Source organism: Ambystoma mexicanum, chromosome 4p, assembly GCF_040938575.1.
Source record: "Ambystoma mexicanum isolate Mex_15411 chromosome 4p, UKY_AmexF1_1, whole genome shotgun sequence".
Taxonomy (NCBI): domain Eukaryota; kingdom Metazoa; phylum Chordata; class Amphibia; order Caudata; family Ambystomatidae; genus Ambystoma; species Ambystoma mexicanum.
Genome location: NC_090927.1, coordinates 1,251,910,548 through 1,251,933,421, shown reverse-complemented (window position 1 = coordinate 1,251,933,421; position 22,874 = coordinate 1,251,910,548). Strand labels below are relative to the sequence as shown.

The following is a 22,874-nucleotide window of genomic DNA, read 5'->3' as shown; positions in this document are numbered from 1 at the left end:
TCATCGCCCACGTAGCTATTGCGCATCCCAAACTATTCATATCAATCATTGCTCCCTCGCCATGGGCCCTGTCTCAAGGACATTGAACAAAAGAACGTTACATTTGCAGTCAGACCTGTGGGCATCTCCTCGCCGCTAGCTGGAAACCGAAAGCGCCGCCCTTCGAATTCCTCATTTGCAACATCACGTCGAAAAGGCATCTGTGGCCGTTTGAAATCACTAATTATTCCATCGAGTGCGGCTGTGTGTGAAAATGGCAACTGCCTTCACCCACAAATGGGACGCCCCGCCCGTCGTTGCAACTCGGTACAGTGATGCATGAGGGCCCACCGTTACTCGAGTACTACGTTCCACTGACCCTTCACAAGTCTGTTCGCGACTGCACAGATAGTATGGGAAACAATGGGACCACAGCAGAATGAACATATCAACCAATCTTACACGGCCATCGGGTACAAATACATGATTGCAATAGCAAGATACCATTCCCCGAATTGCAGCGTTGTGCGCGGGACGTGCTCGGCCAAAGGGGAGAGCAGTTTGCACAGGTGGAATTAATCACCACAGGTGGAGGCCATACAGCCTGGAAACACATAAATTGCACAGCCAGTCTCCTCCCACAACCACACCGAAATGCTACCGGCAGGACTCGCGATGTTGGGCCTGGGGGACCTGATAGCACTGCAAGTGCTCCGACTCCAAGAAGAAGACGAACACCAACTACAACCAGCCGCACGGAGGAGACGCAGGAGGAGGAGGAGGCCAAGGCAGGGCCAGCAAGGCCCACCAGCACAGCCACTACCACCACGCAGGCAGCCCGCAATACCACGCCTCCGAGCACATCCGTTCAACCTCACTGATGAGCAGATCCACACCCTCTACCGTCTGGACCGGGACACCATAGCCGCCATTGTGGACATGACACAGGCTGACCTTGTCAGCATGATAGATAGCCCAACCGCCATCCCACCCCTACTGAAGGTGGTGTCTGTACTCCACTTCCTGGCCACAGGCACCTACCAGCACACAGTCGGACAGTTGCATGGTATTTCTCAGCCACTGTTCTCACGGACACTATTGCAAGTGCTCGATGCCCTCCTGCAGCACGCAGACGACTACATCTCTCTACCACGCTCGGAGCAGGAAATTACCAACACAAAAGTGGGATTCCATGCACTTGCCGGCATACCGGGTTGCATTGGTGCCATCGACTGCACCCATGTTGAATTGGTCGTCCCACATGCCATGGAGGCCCAGTACCGCAACCGAAAACAATTTCATTCCCTGAATGTACAAATGGTGTGTGACTCCAACAGGATCATTACACATTGTTGTGCCCGATTCCCTGGATCAACCCATGATTCTATGGTCTTGAGGAACTCTACAATACCACGCTACATGGAGCGACACGCAGGGAACAGATCCTGGCTACTCGGTGAGTCTCATTACATGCATGATGATGTGCGGTATGTGAATTGGCAATGACCTGGCAGGAAGGGGGGGGGGTGTGCGTACGTATCAATGGCATTCCACATCATACGTTTCTCGTCCACATACAGGTGATGCTGGATATCCACTGAAGAGATGGCTCCTCACACCAGTCCGGAACCCACGGGACCAGCATGAGGAGGACTACAACCATGCCCACTCACGTACCCGTGTAGTCATAGAACAGGCATTCGGCCTACTGAAGGGCCGTTTCCGCTGCCTCAGCAGGTCTGGCGGGGCACTCCTGTACCGCCATGAGAAGGTTGCAAAGATGGTCATGGCATGTGTCATGCTCCACAACATGTGCGTACGTAGAAATGTGCCCATGCCCCCTGACGCAGAACTGCAAGCACCTGATGATGGTCATGATGAGGGTGGGGATGTGGCAGCACCTCATGGAGTCTGCGAGGCACCGGAGGCCCGTGACATTCGTCAGCATCTCATTGATGCATGCTTCTAGCACTCACGCCTGGTGGCTGATACATGGACACGGGACTCGTGGCACTGCGTGTGTCTGGGACATGCACAATATGGACTGTACGCCTATGATGGCCTAGTACACAAAGATCAATGTCCACACATCTCATTGGTTTATCGTGCACTTTTTATGGCATATGTGATGTCATGTTGAACACCCTATCGACCCGCCACCCAAGTGAGCCCAACACACCCCCTCCACCCTCCTACCTCCCCCCCGAACACCAGTGTCCAAAGATGCTCATTGTCAGTGGGCTGTCGCTATTGCAAGCCCCCTCTGCGGGTATCAGGGGCACCCCTGCCTGTGGAGCGCAGGTTCCTTCCAGATCTACGTTGGGGGCTGCCCTGGACGGAACTTGCAACGGATGATGTGTCTGCCTGCTCACGTCCATGCATGTCCCTAAGGGTTTGCGAGAGCCCAGTGAGCACACGGCGCACTGCGGCAAGTTCGGCACATACGTCTTTGGACGTCGCATGCAGTTCCCCCCTCAGGCTCTCGGTGCTTCTCTCAATTTGTGCCCTTAGCGTCTCTGTACCTCTCTCCATTTCTGCCCTAAGTGTCTCAGTTGATGTTTCTATGTCTGCCTTAGTGCCCCCACATTCATCGGCATGGTCCTTGAGGAGTGTGGCCAGTTGCTGCTGTTGTTCGATCAACTGGTCGAGGGACTGTTGCCTCTGCTGGGCCATGGCCATTTGCGGGGGTGTCACAGAGGGGCTGTTGTCCTCATGTTGCCTTGCCACAGGGCTTGTGGGGGATGGCCAGTCGTCGTCTTGTGGGTGCCCCTGCGTGGTATCCTCATGTTGTACGGGATGGGACAGACAGGGGGATTGGGACAGGTCATGGATGGATCTGACTTCGACATCCCCGTTTTCTGTGTCCGAGCATGCTGCCATCAATGGGGTGTCACCTATGGTGCTGCTGCCACCAGAGGCAGTGCCTTCTGTGGCATCCATTGGGGGGACCTGTGGTGGTGGTGTTGTGGGCATGCTGGCTGCTGGGGTGCCTGTTGATGTTCCCTCCTCTGTGCTGCAACCTGATTTGTGCTGCTGCAGTGTCTTGATGCGTGCAGCTGAGGTGGAGGGTCTCTGGCCGTTGGTCTTTCCCCTCTTTGCAGGTGTGCTGGTAGGGGTGTCCTGTAGCTCGTCGTTTGGATCGGACCCTGTGGTGGAGTAAAGGAGGGCGAGGGTTATTGATGGGTCTGTGGGAATTGGAATGGCATTGTATCACATGCTTTGGGGTGGTACCTGAGGGTGATTTGGGTCGGGGCCTTGGAGGTGCTTTGATTTGTGTGTGGAGTGAGGGTGCAGTTGTTTGGCAGCCTGCAGTTAGGGTGTGCCTGCTGCACGTGTAGTGCGTGTATTAGGGGTTTTTAATTATTTATGTATTTATTGTGGGTTTTAACGTGCGCTATCAGGCCGATGTGTGTGGACGTTCTCCTGGACATGTGTTTCTGTTGCACTATGTGGACGCATGGTACTTCACATGGATGGACTGTGTGGATTTGGCATTGTTTTATCTGGCCCACCTACCTGAATCTTCGGATGTCTGCACTCCTTTCTCCATCCCTCCGACTCCCTCTATGCTCTCCATTCCGATGGTGGAGGCACAGATTTCTTCCCAGGGGGTCAACTTGATGGGTGATTCAGGACCTCCCCCGGTGGCTGTGGCAATGTTGCGGTTGGCAGAGAGTATGCTGCGGACGCGTATCCGCAGGTCGTCCCATCGCTTGCGGCATTGCTGTGGGGTGCGGGGTGCGGTCCCCACCGCACTTACCCGCTGTGCCACCAGAGCCCATATGGCCTTCTTGTTTGCAAGTGCCGTCCTGGTCATTTGCGTGCAGAAGACGACGGCAGCATTCTCCTGGAGGGTCTCTGTTAGCACGGTGAGTTCCTCACGGGAGAAGTGGACCTGCCGCTTGCGGTCGCACGCTTTCTTCGCTACTTTTCCCATTTTTCTTGGTTTCGCTAGGGTGGTTGACGGGTTGGGGTGTGTTTCAGGGTAGTGATTTTAGTGGTTGTGTGGTTTTAGTGTTTTTATAGGTGTACGCCAGGATGTTTCCCGTTCCGGGCCCATGTTTTAACTTCCGTTTCCGTATATTTCCGGTCACCGTACTTTCCGGTAGGCGCACACTGCGGTGACCGCTAAGAGGGGTGGCGGTATTGCACCTAGGGCGCCGTACGGCGGCGGTGTGGGCCGTTTTGGGGTCATTTCCGCCATCGCGGACTTTGCACTTCCGCCGTGGCGTGGTGCTCGTGCCCGATGGGTCGGAATGGGCCGCACTTTGCTCCTTCGTGCAATGGCGGAAACGCTATTTACGCTGTGGTTCTCCGGTCAGTCGCTTTCCGCCAGGGTCGTAATGAGGGCCCATGTATCAACAAGATTGTGTTATCTTCATGGTGGACTTCATGCAACCTAGGGAGGGACAACATAGAAAAACAGCTGTGAGTATAAGCTGGTCATTTGAAGCACAAAACAACAGGAATATAATTGTCCTGTTGATGGCTCACAGTATAGTTATTCACAATTAATGTTACTAGACGGATGGATAAACAGGTCTTCGTAGTAGACACTACCAACTCTGCAAACAAAACAAAATACTCCAATTTGAGAAAACGTGTGCCAAGCAACTCAACCTCTGTGAGTCATGCCAAAGTACATTTTATTAAGACAAATCTCCCTCGGGAACTCTACAAAACATACCAAAGTTGGCCACTGATTTGGTGCTCTATCATTTATATAACAGTCGCTTTCACTCCAAAGAGAATGATAGTGCACAGTATCAAGACCGAAAGCACACCTGCTGCTTTTGCACTCCAAAGGCACCAGCACTGAGCTAGTGGCTGTCTTAATCTCCAGACCTCACCTCTTACATATTGGAAGAGCGAAGGCTCGCCTTTCAATGGACCATAGGCAGGAAACACTCTTTTATGAGCCTCAATGCAAATAGCGGCTCGCAATTTACACATATCCGAACGGGAAATGATACCCTGTGTGCCGTCTAACACCAATAGAGAAAGAAGGGTGTGAGGCTTACCCTTGATGAAGTCGTAAGCCACTAATGCTGGCATTAGACACGGACACATTGTAAAATCCGATGTCCCTTTCATGTGCAGTCAAATCGGCAGAAGTAATTACATCGGCAGAAGTAATCAATGGGGAAAGCGGCAGCGCGTCCGCGTATCGCAGGGAGAGACAGAGACAAACCTGTTAGATAATAAAAACACGGGTTACTCAATGGGTCCTTAACCAGCATAAAAAGGTCTCTAACAGTTGGTACTGCAATACTCTGCTAGGTGCAAAAAAATGTTTCACCAACACACACTTTCCCAAACCACCGTCAGAAAATAAAATGAAATGAAAGTTCGAACTGCCACTTACTTAGCAAAATACTGGAGCCATCTCTATTGCATCTGCTCGTACCGTATGACTGATCCCTGCAGCACCACGGGTCTCGAGCTACACGGCTTAAATAGCCGCCAGTTGGTAATGATTAACACCTGATACTAGATGTAACCCAATTAGTGGCCTGCTCCGGCCCGCCTGCCATTTACGTGAGCAGCAGCCTCTGCTTCTTAAAAACCGCAGTGGACCCTTGTAAAAAACAAAACCACTTCCACAGTTTGTCTTCGTGAAAAACAATTGGCATAGGGGATGCCAGACTCGTAAAAAGTGCTCCTCTGTCTCTGCACCATTAACAATGGTCTCAACCTATGCCATTCCAATCAATGGCCTCATTAAGCCCCAGTTCTGTGGTTTTACACAAAAAATAAGCCACGTTTCTTTTATCTGTAATCTTTTGGTGACACACTCACCATTTGGACCTGAATCAACACTAAGAAGTACTGTCCATCTCAAATCATTTTCTTTGTGATTCATCATCAGAAAGTGACTCACTAAGGGGGCTGTGATCACTTTATTTTTAATACAACTTTTGTGCTCAGAAATTCTTACCTTCACCTTACGGCTAATCATGCCTATGTACATTTTATTACACAGGCACCAAATTGCATAAATTACATTATCTGTGTTGCAATTGGAAAATTTATTCTGAGACCATAGTGTATTTAAACCTATGTCCACTTGCACCGATCTACTAGTTAGGTGGCAATTGGTACATTGGCCGCAGGGTGCGTGACCTACTAGTTTCGGTAACCCCCAAAGTTCTGTGATGCTTCTCTGTTGAGGATGACGTTTGGTTATATCATTCTTAGTAAGAAGAACTTTCAAATTAGGTCCTCTTTTAAATGCGCACATTGGTTGCTCCATCGGGCACTCGCCCCCTAGGAGGATGTGCCAGTACTTCATAATGATTTTAACCACTTGGTTGGCCAAAGGATTGTAAGTATTCACGAACACTAGGTTTTTGTTCTCTATAGTTCGGTCACGATATTCAAGAAGAGCTCCACGGTTGTTGTTCGTAGATCTTTTGTATGCATGCTCGATTATCTTCTTAGGGTACTGTCTGGCTTCTAATTTCGAGCCTAGTACTTGGGCCTCAGAACGGAAAATCTCACGAGTAGAACTGTTCTTTTTGAGGCGCAAAAATTGGCCAAAGGGGAGATTTTCCCTTGTGTGGCGTGGGTGACAACTATCGAACACAAGAAGAGAATTCCGATCCGTGGATTTGTGGAACGGTTTTACTTTCAGGGTATTGGACCCAATATCCACCCAGATAGTCACATCTAGAAAATTAATTTCCGTGTTGCTCTTTGTTGAGGTAAACTTCAAATATTGACTTTGTTTGTTGATCCACTCCACAAAGTCACCAAACACCGCTAGGGACCCATTCCATATGATCAGTATATCATCAATATAACGTCGCCACAAGCCCAAGTTAGAAAAAAATGGGTTTGTGGGACTATAAATGGTGCTCCTTTCGAAACTTTCGACATATAAATTGGCTGCCGACGGAGCCACAGATGACCCCATCGCTGTCCCATGAACTTGATGGTAAAGTTGGCCGTTAAACATGAAATAATTTTCTATCAACGCCATTTCGGCACACCAAAGGATAAAGCTGTTGGGTGTCGTTCCTTCAGTCCTTTTGGTCAGCAAAGTCTCTTCTAACACCAACAATGTTTCCTGTTGTGGAATACATGTGTAAAGAGACACAATATCCAAACGGACTAAGAATTGGTGCCTAGGGTCGAACTGCATGTCTTCCACCATGTTGATGACTTCGGTGGTATCTTGTATGTAAGAATACATTGCTGACATGTAGGGTTTCAGGTACCTATCTGCGAACCGCGAAAGTGGTTCGAGGAGTGCTCCTGTTCCTGAGACGATAGGACGTCCCGGAGGATTTTCCAAAGTTTTGTGGATTTTAGGGAGAATATAAAACTTAGGTATTGTAGGGTTCCTCACTTGTAAGTAACCACTCTCCTGTTGGCATATCCACCCTCTCATTAGAGCCTTTTCAACTTTGCTGGTGACTAGTAGAGTCAATCTTGTAGTGGGATCTTCGCTGATCGGTTGATAGAAGCCTCTAAAATCAAGTTGGAGGAGGCATTTGGTGATATAATCTTGCTTATTCAACAACACAATCGCTCCTCCTTTATCCTCCTTACGCAAGATAATTTCGGAATTTGTAGCTAAACTCTTCACAGCCAACTTTTCAGAATTACTTATATTTTGAAACGGTCTCTTATGCTGTTGCATTTCCAGAAGTTTAAGATCATGCCAGACTGCTTTCGTAAACACTACCGCTTCCGGAGTATAGCTGGCAACTGGGGGATTAAACGTGGATTTATTCCTGAAACCGCTTTCATTACTTTGGTCATCATAGGTATTATGAGCAAAATATTGCTGTAAATGTATTTTCCGTATTAGTTGTTCTATTTCCACATGGGTACGGAACTTTTCATACTGGACAGTGGGAACAAAACCGAAACCTTTATTAATTAGGGAACCCTCCTCACCTGTCGGGGTATATGTAGACAAATTAACTAATAGGGTCTGTTGCTGTGGAGCACTCTCGGTGCTTCGTCCCAGTTGTCTGGGTCCTGGCAAGGGTCTAAAAAACCTTGTTGCTGCAATTGTTGTGGCGGAGCCCCTATGGGGTTACCTTGGTTTCTAGGATAGAAACCTCTCCTTTTACGGGTATTGCGTCCCAATCTTCTCTGATTCCTGCCACGATTGCGGGACCCCCTGTAGCCTCTTTGTTGGGGAAAGCTATTGCTGCTCAAGCTCCCTGAACTGAAGGAAGTATTGCCATAACTTCCTTGTTTTTGTCCCCCTTGTCTTGGACCTCCTTGTTGTTGTCCTGCAAAGGGATCATACCCTTCTTTTGTGTATCGGAACGCATTCTCATGCGAGAACTGTAAGAGGTCTTTTTTCATTCGCGCAATGCGATCCTGTGTACAAAAATCTTTGAAATCTGAAATTTCTTTCAAAATTTCCTTCAAGCGTTTTTTGTATGTCTCTAGTGGTACTAACTTCTTGATTTCTTCCTCCATTTTCTCGAGATCTCCCGAGATTTTGATCGTCATAGCTCGGGCCGTATAGATGATAAGGATTATCCAATCTCTCCCTTACTTGTTCGCTATATAACTCCATTGCATAATGAAGTCCCTATTGTCAAGGAACAAGCGGGGCTCGTTCCGTACCACTAGATCTTGTGAGAGGGTGCCAGATCGCAAATACTCGATCATAATAGATCCATGTACTTCAGTGCGAACCAATCTTTTCTTCAACTGTAACATTTCGTCCCAGTTACTCAAATTGGCTACTAGGGACCCTTCACCCTCATCTGAGAATAGAGAGGATTGGGCCAAGAGCTCAAGGACATATTTGTCGTCATAGCTTTTAGTGCGTTCAGCCGCCATATTACAAACCAAATGGAAACCCAAGGTACTTGATCTTGTCCTACCACCACTATTAGGGCAAACATTTGTAGTGCTAGTCACAAGGCATACAACGCAAGGCACACGCTCATCAAACAATGTAAAAATGTCAAAATGTCTCCAAAGCTGAGTTTACCAGACAACAATTCAGGTCTTACGGACTAAACCGTACTAACCACCATTTAACAAAAGAAAGACTCAGGGGAATGCAAATAGCCCTGAGATTCGTCCCCTTAATAAGGCTTGCGACTGCTTCCGAACAAGAGAATCTCGTGGCTCCCATGTAGGCCCTCCCTAAGCATGAAACCCACCAATTAGATGGCCACCTTAGCAAACAAACCAATTATGCCAGTGGGTAATACATACACTTTTAATATTTTATTAAATTGACTGTAATATGATCATATTAATATGATTTTAAAATACAGCAAAAACAGTGAACTGTTAAAAACACAATTCATATTATTTTAAATATACAAATTACTAAGTGTTGTTAAACCATACCTCAAAACACTCCAAAAAAACAAATCTGATAAACTAATTAACAGAAATAACTGACTAATATTACAGAAAAGGAGACCCTATAAAGTGATAAAACACTCCTAATAAATACCAAAGATAGTCCCTATCATAGGGGGTACTTTCTTACAACACTTTATGTTCTTATTCTATGAATCCGCATCAAACCTGGTGAGCGGTTCTCAATTGTTCAATTCTTCATTGCACAGTGTTGGTTAGAGTACAACACACAGAAAAACCCGACATGTTTCGTTCTCTAACACTAGTAGAGACAATGTGAGAACTTCTTCAGGGGTGAGAAAGATGGCGATTTATCAAAACAATAGGTCTTGGCTCTTAAAACACCATGTATCAAGAAGATTGTGTTATCTTCATGGTGGACTTCATGCAACCCAGGGAGGGACAACATAGAAAAACAGCTGTGAGTATAAGCTGGCCATTTGAAGCACAAAAACAACAGGAATGTAATTGTCCTGTTGATGGCTCGCCGTATAGTTATTCACAATTAATGTTACTAGACGGATGGATAAACAGGTCTTTGTAGTAGACACTACCAACTCTGCAAACAAAACAAAATACACCAATTTGAGAAAACGTGTGCCAAGCAACTCAACCTCTGTGAGTCATGCCAAAGTACATTTTGTTAAGACAAATCTCCCTCGGGAACTCTACAAAACATACCAAAGTTGCCCACTGATTTGGTGCTGTTTCATTTATATAACAGTTGCTTTCACTCCAAAGAGAATGATAGTGCACAGTATCAAGACCAAAAGCACACCTGCTGCTTTTGCACTCCAAAGGCACCAGCACTGAGCTAGTGGCTGTCTTAACCTCCAGACCTCACCTCTTACATATGAGAAGAGAGAAGGCTCGCCTTTCAAGGGACCATAGGCAGGAAACACTCTTTTGATGAGCCCCAATGAAAATAGCGGCTCGCAATTTACACATATTTGAATGGGAAATGATACCTTGTGTGCCGTCTAACACCAATAGAGAAAGAAGGGTGTGAGGCTTACCCTTGATGGAGTCGTAAGCCGCTAATGCTGGCATTAGACACGGACACGTTGTAAAGCAGGAGACATGAACACCACTCTCGACCCTCAGAAGGATAGATCGCACTCAACTTCTACAACGACCTCCAAAGCAGCTCTCCAAGTCCTCGAGATCTGCAAGGCATATGACCTCGTAGACATCTGGAGGCGCCAACATGTTGAGACCCGGGACTACACATTCCACTCCTGGGTCCACCAAACTAGCTCCCGCCTGGATTACATTCTTGTGTCCGCACACAGTCATGCTCAATGGACAAATTGCCAAATACTGCCTAGATCCATGTCCGACCACTCTGCCGTCACAGTCGAATACGCCCCACTAGACTCAGTAGAAGTGAGGAGGAACTGGAGGTTCAAGCATGGGTCCCTGCAGGATCAGGTTTTGCTGATGAACTCCGCACAGAAATCATATTGTTCCTTGAAATCAACCAAGGCTCAGTGACATCCATCGGGACCCTGTGGGAATCCCTGAAATGCTACATCAGAGGGATATGTCTCTCCAAAGAACAAGGCATCTTGAAACTCATTAGGTGAGAATTGTCACTGAGTGAATCTCGAATGAAAGAGCTCGAACAATTACAATTAAACTCGCCAGAACCACAGGTGCTAGCATCTCTGAAGACCGAACTCGACAAGTTCAGAGTGGCTGCAGACAGAGAATTGAAATTCCTATCACATGGCCACCGAGTCCGCCAATACGGAGAGGGTCAGAAACCGGGCGCCCTTCTGGCAAGGCTGATAGCAGCGGACCGTAAACGTACGCAGATCGAGCAGATCCGAAACCTCCAGGGCACCCTAGTGCACACCGAAAAAGAAATAGCAGAAACTTTCCACATTTTCTATCAAAACTTATATGGAACCAACTTCAATGCCACCCAGGAGGAACTGTCCCACTATTTAGCAGATATACAACTATACTGGGTAGACTCCATGCTAAGGGAACCCTTAAACGCACCAATCACAACAGAAGAAATTCTCCAGGCCATTAAAGACCTACCAAGCACCAAGGCCCCTGGCCCCGACGGGCTGATAGGGGAATTCTACAAAGCGTTTGCACCCTTTCTCGCCCCATTATTACAACAGGTCTACTAGAAAGCGGATTACTCCCCCCGACCCTCCGAGAGGCTAACATGATATTGCTACACAAAGTCAGCAAACCCCCAGAAGAATGCGGCTCATACAGGCCAATATCTCTGATAAATTTAGATAACAAAATATTGGCCAAGATCCTGCCTTCCAGACTCATCCCCCTTATGCCCACATTGGTACTAGCAGACCAAGCCGGATTTGTGCCAGGCCGCAATACCACGTTCGGCATAAGACCCATGTTCGGAGTCATGGAGGCACTAGATCCCTCACACCAAGCGATTGTGGTCCTATTGGACGCCGAAAAGGCGTTTGATTCCATTGAATGGCCATTTCTCTTTGAGATTCTTCAGAGACTGGGCCTCGGCAAACGGTTCCTCCAACTAACAGTCCTACTGTATAATCAACCCCGCTCCCACATCATCCTAGGGAAAACCAGATCGATGGCAATCAATCTCCAGAGAGGAACAAGGCAGGGGTGCCCACTTTCCGCCCCACTCTTCGCACTGATGATGGAGCCCCTCGCCTCGGATCTTCGAGCTAGGCATATACAAAGAGGTCTGTCCTTCGGTCCCCATAAATTAATAATCTCACTATACGCAGATGACATCGCCCTTTATATACGAGACCCGACAACAAACCTAAATCCAGTAATTCGTGATATAATAAAATTCGGCAACTTCTCCGGCTTAAAGATCAATCACAGTAAGTCAGTCATATTCCCACACAGCGCAGAGACCCATACATTTCAAGACGATTATGGCTTCAAACGGGAATGCACAAACGTGCGCTACCTGGGCGTTCACTTAGCTAGAGACCACCAGACCCTGTTCCAAGATAACTACGGCAAAGTAATTCAGTCACTAAAGGGGAAAGTAGACAGATGGAAATCATTGCCACTCACCCTATGGGGCCGAGTATCGCTGGTGAAAATGGTGATACTCGCCAAACTTCTCTATCTATTCGTAAACCTCCCTCTACTAGTACCCCAAAAACAGCTCCAGCATCTGAGAAGCATGATCCTGGAACTACTCTGGGCGGGCAAACCAGCCAGAAAAGCCTACAAGTCATTAATTCAGCCAGTAAAAAAAGGCGGAATGGCACTCCGCGATGTGGAACGCTATTACTGGGCAGCACAAGCCCAATTCCTGGGGCATTGGTACGCGACACAATTCATTCGTCCCCATGTCCAACTGAAGCGTGCCTTGGTATCCCCAAATTTGCTCAGAGCAGCTATTTTAGGCACGGCACAAACCCCGCACCAATCCCTACACCCGGTACTCTCCACAATTGCTATATGGAAAAAAATAGCACTAAAATGTAAAACTCAAACCAGGTTCTCCCCCTTACTCCCGGTAAAATTAATTCCCGGAGTCCCACTGACCGCAGAGAAAGTGTACTTGAATTGGGTGGACAAGCTACAATTCAAAAATATAGGCGATCTCTTCATCGACGGGCACTTTCTCACCCCCCAACAGACCAAAACTCGCAGGGCCTCCACTGCCCTTGATACGTTCATCTACTTCCGCCTCAGAGGCACCCTACAAACCATACTACCCTCGTTTCCCCAACAACCCGAGACTTGGCAACTACTCCACGGGGTCATCCAATCCCAAGGGGAGGGTAAGCTGGTCTCAATACTATATAAAACCCTCAAAACAGGCACAGCCCCGACCCCGACAACAGCCAAAGTGAGATGGGAGAGAGCCCTCCAGACCTCATTTTCAGACGAAGATTTGGACTATATTCTAGCACAAACTCAGAAGGTATCACTAAACACAAGATACAAACGAATCCATTTAAAATGCATTCACCAGGCATACCATACCCCCGCCAGAATCCACCAATACCATCCCTCGACCTCCCTCCACAGTGCGGCCGCTGTGGTATACCATCAGCAGACTTCCTTCATCTCGCATGGGCCTGCCCACCAATATAGCATTTCTGGGAATCAATATTGGAAAAGACGGCTGCAATAGTAGACATACCCATTGAATCCGACCCCAAGGTCACTCTATTGGGACTCACCAAACACCTTCCCTCCACAACGCGTAAACTAGGAGGACTACTGCTACTGTTGGCACGCCGAAGAATAGCAATGTCTTGGGGAAAGGGACCCACACCGACTACACAGCAGTAACTGAAAGACATAGCATACTGTCAGGACACGGAAACAAACTTCATCAAGCTATTGCCCCAGCACGCCCGACCACCCGACATCTGGGGCCCATATATCGCTTATTTGTTGTCCACCGAAGGCAGTGACTCCTCCAGAAGTGCAACCCCAGAGCCCCGAAAGAGTCTCACAGACGCGTGTCCCAACACGACCAATGCAACCAACCGCGGACTATTACTAACTCAGGCTCAGGTGTGATCCAGGGAGTGGGTGGGGGCGGGAGAAAGGGAGGCGGGATCAGTTACTTCCATGTATGTTATGTTTTCCTTTTTGTTTCTAATTTGTAAATACCAAAAATAAAGTTTAAAAAAAAAAGAATGTTGGGTCTATCAACCAAGGTACCATACAACAAAAGGAAGTGGCCTTTTGGATCTGTTTTTCTGTAGTTATACCAAATGAAAAATACCTATATAGTATTGTGGCTAGTCATCAGGCCTACTAGGTGAAGGAGGGAGGGCAAAGAATACCACTCACTTCTTAGCTATTGGTGTTTGTTAGCTGTGTTACAAATGTGTATTTTGTTAGAATCAAGTTGCACTCCTTGTCTACAGAGATCCACCAACACGTTCCTAGTTTTGACCCAGTGGTTTAGTGCTCTCACATATTTCACGTTGTGCATGTAATGGCTTGCATGGATTTTTCCAGCTCTTATTGTAAACGAGCGTTCTCATGGAAGATTAGACCAAGTGAGATACCTAGGGATCTGATTCGCCACCGAGATTTAGTGTAGACAGTTTGCTAGTTTCATAATCTCACGTCTTTCTTGAATAGACTGATGTTTTCAGATTTTCCTTATAAAAGTACACAGATGAACGAGGGATCATGTTGGATTTGTAAAAAAAAAACGATTTACATTAATCCTATTTACCATACGCTTTATAAAAGATATCCAGGGTGTTCGAGTGGGGTTATGGTCAGAAGATATCATATAAAATAGGTTACATTGGGTCAAAGTTGCTTTTTTGTTTCCCCATATCCTGAACCAGGGTGTCATAGGTTCAAGTTGGAGTTCGTCTTTTAGGAATGATAAGGCCAATTCTGAATGGACTGCATAATTGGGGGCTTATTTTGGGAGGCACATTAGTTTCTTAAGAAATGAATGTTCTTCTATTTGCAATTTGTCCATATTAGAATAACCCCAACACCCAGCTCCATACTTTGCAATCGCTTTCACTTTAGTATTATATACCCTAAGAGTCAATTCCAAAGAGCAACACTTATAAAGCCTAGTGAATCTGGACCCCCCCCCCCCCCCACGATTGCTTGGCACATTTTTAGTCGCTGTTTCTCACAGTGGATAACCCCATTAAGAGTAGAGGAGAATGTAATCCCAAAATAACATATTCATCTGTAAACTTCACTGGTTTGCCATGTATAAAACAGTGTGAGGGCTAGCTCATCTTCTCCAACACCTAAACTTCCCCATTCCTCCAGTTCATGTGGTAATCTCACTTCTTCCTTAAGCACAACTGCTGTTTTAGCCAGTGTGAGAGGTGCCCTTTAATGAAAGTTAGTTCCACTACCCTTATGAATTCCGCATGTCATAACAATGTTCTGACTATCTGCCGAATAAGAGGAAGGAAGTGAAAGTAGGTAGATGTTAGTCGCTCGCATAAAGTTAACTGTCAGTGCGATTGTTGTTTTTCTCTCGCCCCACAGAAGTGCTGCATTTGCAAGAAGTTGGGAGCTTCCATCAACTGTGACATAAAGAAATGCACTAAATCCTTCCACTACCCCTGTGGAGAAGAAAAGCAGTGCCTTTTCCAGTTCTTTGATCGTTTTAGGTGAATATAAGCACGACTTTTCATTGATGACTTTAAGGTGAATCTTAGTCAAGAAATCAATTCGCGCATGCCAAATATTACTGCCATCAAGGATTTCTTTGTGTGGGACCTTCCTCTCGCAAAATATGTGTATTCTCTTGCGATCTGCTGTTTTCGATTTTCTGTACTAAAATTGTGCACGAGGTTCCTGGGGAATAAATGTCACTTTAACTTCAGTCTGAAACGGTATGTACGTCTTACTGGGGCGGCATTGTGAAACAGAGGAATACTGCTGTTTTGAGATTGTGACACCCTTAAACTTAACCTTTTCAAGACAGCCCAAGAAGTGAGGAGGGGAATCAATTACTGATGTTTTGAGCTTAGATCACAAATATGACACTAACCAGAGCAAAAATGTGGTACCAGTACGCATAATAAATGGTGCAGTGACAAAAACGTGCAACCCAGCGGTAATAAATGGCACCAGAATAGATGTAAAAGTAGTTTAAATTAATGGACGTGTACACAAACTTTGTACTTATTCAACATTATTAACTGCATTTACAGTCACTGACTGGTGGTAATTGAACTAAACGAAATTGCTAGGGTTGCTAAGGGAGGCGAGGGGCAATTAACAAACTGTTATTGACTGCAGAAGGATGGAATAAAGTGATTAGCACATAATGTGAGTTTATAGGTGAAATAAAGTCTGGATGAGCTTTAACTTTAAAAAAAGACAAGCATTGACAAAGCCAATCGTTTTTGGCTGATTGCAGGTGTGTACATCATGTGCCTAAATTGCCTGCACCATTTCCGAGTTTTGTTATGAAAAGAAATTTAGAATAAAGCTCGGAGTTTTGGAAAATAAAGATACCTTCAATAAGGGTGAAATGTACCTTTTGATCTCTATGGACAGTGGTCTTCTTTTTATGAATGTATTATTAAAGGCCTGGATGTGACCACCATTGTTGCCGTTTAATCCAACGGCGGTGTTATGTCGTCAGCCCTCGGCCTGTGCGCGGGGGCTGGCAGAATGTTAGCAGGCCGCGCGGCCTGGTGCGCAGCTCCAGCGGGAGCGAAATGAAGATGCACCCACACAGGTTGCTGGTCGGCCCCGGAACTGCCTCCCGAACGCGGGGGCGGGGCTTTTATTTAGGACGCCCTGCGTCACCGCGTAGCGGGACGCAGGGCGGAACTCAACATTCCTCCTTTATTATAAAACAAACAAAAACATCACACTAACTGCCAAACAACGGCAAAGTCCAACATAAGCTTCCAGTCCTCAACACTCAGCCACCCTGCCATGGGGTTCATGGCACCCGTTACCACACATAGTCACTTAGCTTGGCTGGCGGTCTCGTCGTTGTTCTCAGCCGGTATCGCCGTTCGCGGGGGCCACTCCCCCTTGCTTCATGCTCTGGTTCGTTTTCGCTGTTCAGGTCCTCGAGGCCGGGTGCATCCACCGGCTCCCAGGTTCCATCCCCCGCTTCTTTCTCCTCAGGGATGGCCTCCGGCTCTTCTTCGCTGGGAGGAGTGTCCTCGCCTTCCCGATGGCCCTCCTTATCGGTCCATAGGGTACGGGGTATGGCCTTGAACCATGACGCATTTCTAGTCACTTGGCGGCGTCCTCGTGTCACAGTTACCATGGTTCCATGCCGGTTGCTGACGGTCCATGGAAGTTCTTCGTACCTGGTGTCAAGTTTTGACTTGGAGGGGTTTCGTAGCATGATGACCTGGTCACCCACTTGATGATGGGACGGCCTCGCTCTCCGCTTGCCGCTCATGTGTGCGTTAGCATCCCTTCTCCTTCTTTCTGTGCGTTCCTCGTTGACCGCGTCCGGGGTTCTGCTAGGGTGATGCGGGATCGAAGATCTAATGACGGCGCCGAACATGAGGTCCGCTGGCGGTATGCCGGTTGAGCTGTGGGGCGTGACCCGGTAGTTCCGGAGGAACCGGAAGAGGTCAACCTTCCAGGGGCTGGCGTTAGCCTTGGACACCCTGAGCACCTTGTTGATAGTTCTCATAAACCGTTCTACGTCCCCATTTGCCTGGGGGTGTCTTGGAGTGATGTGATGATATTTAACATTGAGTTCCTGTAGATACTTTTTGAAATCCTCTCCCGTAAACGGTGGCCCATTGTCGCTTTTGATTGAGATGGGTAGCCCGTGAGTTGCGAACATTTTCTCTAGGGCCGGAATGACCACTTCAGCTGCTGTAGATTCAACTACCTCAACTTCCGGGTATCGGGAGTGATCATCGACGGCCACCAACAGGTGGAGGCCCTCCCTTAGCTTGCAAAAGTCAATGCTGATGGCCTCCCAGCGAGAGCGGCCCCGTTCAGCTGATATGATGGGTTCCGGGTCTGGCGGAGCCCCCGTTATCTGACAGGATAGGCACGTGCTAACGAGTGTCTCGACCCGCTCCTCGATCTGGGGAAACCATACCCGGTGCCGAATGCGGGCTTTCGTCCTTACCAGTCCTTGGTGTCCTTCATGCGCTAGGGCCACTATCCTGTCTTGTAGTTTGAGAGGGATTACGATGCGGTTTCCTCGTAGTATTAGTCCACCTTCCGTGATTGACAAGTCTTGTCGTACTGTGAATATGCCGGACAAAAACCCTTTTGCGTCCGCTGTTCTGTTGTGCGTGTGTCTCATGAAGGTCTTCCAGTCACCGGAAAGGATGGCATCTTTCACTAAGTCACAACACGGGTCCTTGTGCGTTTCCGCCTCGATTTCCTCGATGCTCACCGCCTTGGGCCTCATTGCGCGCACCACTTGGCATATGTGTTCCTCCGTCTCTGCAGCTACTTGGATCTCTTGTTGAGTGGCCTCTCGCGGATGCCTGGAGAGAAAGTCCGCCGGGTTTCCGCTGCCCGGTTGGTAGATGAGATCAAAGTCATATTGCTGGAGGTGCAATAACCACTTGGTGATCCGTGCCGGAGGGTGTGCTGATGTTCCCATGAAAATGGGTAGTAGGGGCTTGTGGTCCGTGATCGTCGTGAAATGACGCCCATATAAGTAGAGGTGAAAATGCCGGCACCCCCACAGCACGGCGATGGCCTCCTTTTCGATGTGTGAGTACCTTTGTTCGGTCTCTGTGAGGGCTCTCGATGCATATGCTATCGGTCTCTTCTCCCCTTCCTTCGTGACTTGCATTAGGATGGCTCCGAGCCCCACAGGGCTGGCATCCACGAACAGTTCTGTGGGCAGCTCGGTGCTATAGTAGGCCATCTTGGTGTCGGCGGAGACAGAGTCCTTGATGCTTTCGAACGAGTCCTGGCATTTCTGCCCCCACTCCCACTTGACGTTGGCCTTGGTGAGTTCCCGCAGCGGCTCAGATAGTGTGGCCAGGTTTCGGATGAACCTCCCGCAGTAGGTGGCCATGCCTAAGAAACTGCGCACTTCTGTGGGGGTCATCGGTGGGCTTGCCGCCTGAATGTCTGCGACCTTCTGCGGGTCAGGGGAGATGCCTGTGCTTCCAAACTTGTACCCGAAGAAGGTGATCTCCGACTTGAGGAACTCGCACTTTTCCCGGTGTATTGTGAGCCCAACTTCTTGTAGTCGGTCCAGTAAAGCGTGAAGCCTCTTGATGTGTGTTTCTTTGTCGGGGGCGTGAATCAGAATGTCATCGCTCACGTTGAGGACACCAGGGATGCCCCGGATGACCTCTTGGATGGTTTGCTGGAATACCTCCGCAGCAGACGATATTCCGAAACTTAGGCGCTTGTATCTCCGCAGCCCCAAATGCGTTGAGAACGTTGTAATGTAGCGAGAGTCTCTGTGGAGTTTGAGTTGATGATACCCCGCCTTGAGATCAATCTTTGAGAATATGCTTGATCCTGTGAGGTCAGCCACGATCTCGTCGATTGTTGGGGTTATGTGGCGTTCTCTTTTAATGGCAGTGTTGGGGAGACGCATGTCTATGCAGATCCGCACCTTTCCAGGCTGCTTAGGCTTCCGTGTCACCACCATTGGGGAGACCCACAGTGTGGGCCCTGTGACCTCCTCAATGATGCCCGCTTCTTCCAGTGCCTTGAGTTCCTGCTCCACTTGTTCTCTCATGTGGAATGGCGTTCTTCGGTGCCTGACGGCTTTCGGCTGCACGGTTTCATCAATATGAAGTTTGATGGTTTTGCCTTTTAGACAGCCTATTCCCTCTTGCAAGTCAGGGTATTGGCTCAGCATCTGCTCCACTTCCTTGTCTTCGTTGACATGGCAGATGAATTGGACCACTCCCAAGTCCTCTGCTGCGTCCCCACTCAGGAGGCTCTCAACACCTGCCTTCACGACATAGACCTTGGACCATAGTCTGTGTTTTCCGTGTTCCAGCGTGGTGCGGAACCTGCCAATCACCGGCAGGGGCTTTCGACAGCCGTATGCATACAACAGAGTGTCTGTGCTTTTCAGCTCTGGTGGAGGACTTAGAGTCAGGAAGATGCTTTCGGGCATGACGTTCACCGAAGCGCCTGTGTCGATGGTCATGAGAATGCACTGGTTTTGGATGGTGACCATGCATTTGCGCCTTCGGACGGCTTTTCTTCGAGGTCCTCGGCCTTGGCACAGTGCAGACACCAGGTATACCTTCCTTCCTTTTCTCTCGATGTCCTTGGAGGGGTCCTGCTGCATCGCCGAGACATCATCCCCTTCATCCTCCGTGGAAGAGCTGGCCACTGCGATCCTTCTGGCACTGGCTTGCTTCTTTTTCTTGGTCGCGACCTTCTCCGGCTGGTTTTGCAGGGGCCGTATGGGGGTGTCCGCTGATCGGCATACCTTCGCGTAATGGTCCTTCCGGCCACATGCTCCACATGTGGTGCCTTGAGCAGGACAGTTGCGACGGCCATGTCGTGGGCCACCGCACCAGCCACACTCTGTGGGTCCCGGAATGCGCGGTTGCCACCTGTTTTGGCCATACCCGCCACTGTTGTCGTCTCTCGAGGATTGTTTGTTGGTGATACGTGCCACCATAGCTGTGTTGAGAGCAGGTTGCAGCCTGTGTAGCGTGGCCTCCATGTTGGCCGCTCTGGTGTGTGCCAGTTCCCTCTGACGTCCTAGTTCGAGGATCCGTTGTAGGGGAATACCCCTTTCGCTAAGTATCAGGCGCCTTAATTTTTCCGAATGTATCCCGTTGATGATTTGCCTCCTGATCTCCCTCTCCACGTTCGTGAATTCACAGGACATGGCCAACTTTCTCAGACGGGTGTGGTACGCATCAAGGGTTTCCTCCGCTGCCTGTAAGGTGGTGCAAAAGAGAAACGTCTCATAGTCTGGGTTTAGTTGAGGGAGAAAATGATCGGTGAGGGCATCTTTCGCGCTTCGGTATCCATCCTGGCCATCATCAACGTTCAGGGAATTGAAGATGCGCAGTACCTCGTCACCCACGCTGAGTAGTAGGTGGGCCTTCAGTTTCCTGGGCGTCGTAACCTCTTTGCACTCCATCGCCATCTCGAACTTCTGAATCCACAGCTGCCATCTGGGTCCGCATGATGATGGATCCGTGAATGGGTCGAACGGCTGGACCAGTGTCGACGAAGTACCTTGTGTGCGAGGTGGAGGTGGCGTCATGGACAGGTTTGCCGCAATTCTGGATGGCGTGGAGGGCCCAGGCGTGGATGTGCCGGCCGCCATGTTGTCGTGGACCTGATCCGTGTTGTCGTGAGTTCATCCAACGGCCACCAACGCCGCGATGTTGGGCCTACCTTGGAGGTGCAGCCGTACCCAGGCGCCGTGTTGCAGATCAGGGCCTGGTGCTCCCGTTACACTGTGATGCTGCCCTCTGGTGTTGGATGTCAGATGCCACCTGGTTCTCCAGTGTCCAGAGGGAAAAGCTGTGGTCTTGGTGGCAGAGAGCATGAATGGATGAGAGAAAAAAAAAAAAACATTTTTTTTTTTTTTTTTTTTGGGGTGGGGGGTCACGTGTGTGATTGCACCCCCACCGGGTGTCCAAACATTTCGCCGCGATGGCTGTGTGGCGTTAGGGTGCCTTCAAAGCACCAAGCCTGTCGTGGAGTTCCTCTCGCCTCGTCGCCATTGTTATGTCGTCAGCCCTCGGCCTGTGCGCGGGGGCTGGCAGAATGTTAGCAGGCCGCGCGGCCTGGTGCGCAGCTCCAGCGGGAGCGAAATGAAGATGCACCCACACAGGTTGCTGGTCGGCCCCGGAACTGCCTCCCGAACCCGGGGGCGGGGCTTTTATTTAGGACGCCCTGCGTCACCGCGTAGCGGGACGCAGGGCGGAACTCAACAGGCGGGTACATATACACCTTTCTTAATAGATAGGCCCGATTAGCATAGTGTTGCCGGGTTGCATTATGATCCCTTGGGATCGCAATGGCAGGTATCATTATGCCCATTTAGCACAGTACGACTAGAAACTATTATGCTCAGTTAGTACAGAAGTGGTGTGCCACGTTAGAATTACATTCCAGATTTTACTATGCCCTGTCAACACAGGTGTGCCGGGCTCCTTTATGCTCAGCTAGCACAGTAATGGCATATACTGTAATTGTGAATGATCAGATTCCATTTTGTCCACTTAGCAAAGTTAGGCAAAATTCCATTATGCCTAGTTAGAACAGCATGTTAGTATTTCTGGCTCTCTCTTTTCTCAATGTTCTTCCTATCGCTCTAACTGTTCTTAATGTGTGTCTTGGGTTGGTGATCATTCGTCTATTCTTTCTCTTCATTTTGGTGTTTTTCATTTTTCAGTTGTTAAACCACTAGTCTTTTCACTTTATAACATACTCCCCTCTTCGATTACACATCCATTTCAATGCTGAGGACTCTCACATACTTGTCTCTTTTTCCTCCTTTACTGGTCAATTCCATTCTTTTATTTCTCATTGCATTTCTGCTATTAAGTCTTAGATGCTTGCACATTCTCTTTGTCTTAACTCTTCCCAGACTGAGATTATTTTTCTTTCTTGCCTGTACTCGTTGTGGCTGTTCTTTCTACTACTCCTATTTTTCTTCTGATTCTCTCCCTATTTCCTCTTAGCTTTGGTTTGGTCTCGGATCCTTTACTTTCCTTTGCCTCTCATTCCCCTCTTGCATGTTCCTGCCGTTTTCAACTTTACATCATTTGCAAGATTCGTCATTTCATCGATGAAGACTCTTATTTTTACTCTAATCCTCTCAAGTCTTGACTACTGTTCCTTGCTTTTTCTTGACCTTCTGTCTATGCTGCTCTTTTCCCATTCAATGCTATTTTTAATTCTTTCATTCATATTTCAGTTTGCTCTTTCGCCCAGTTTCTCTACTTGATCTCCCTTACTTTGATTGTTTGATGTTGTAACCATTGCTTAGCCAGCACTTATCTTTCATATCCAATGTTCATTTATTTCCCCTTCCAGCCTCTTTGGTATTCTGCCCTTTTCTTTCTTAGTGCTTGTCCTCTGTGTGCCCCGTCCCATTATGTTTCTTTTCTCTTTTTGCTCCTAAACTCTGGAACTCTTTGCCTTACTCGCTTTATGCAGCT

The 22,874-nt window shown here is 48.3% G+C and overlaps 1 protein-coding gene across 1 annotated transcript in view; it reads left to right on the top strand.

Annotated features, from left to right (window-relative positions):
• The window catches only part of LOC138453779 (PHD finger protein 7-like), a 1,510,505-nt gene that overhangs the window by 714,265 nt on the left and 773,366 nt on the right, over positions 1-22,874 (top strand). The window contains exon 7 of the mRNA XM_069606924.1: positions 15,301-15,425. Coding sequence (XP_069463025.1) covers positions 15,301-15,425 — 125 coding nt within the window. The remainder of the gene's footprint in view (positions 1-15,300; positions 15,426-22,874) is intronic.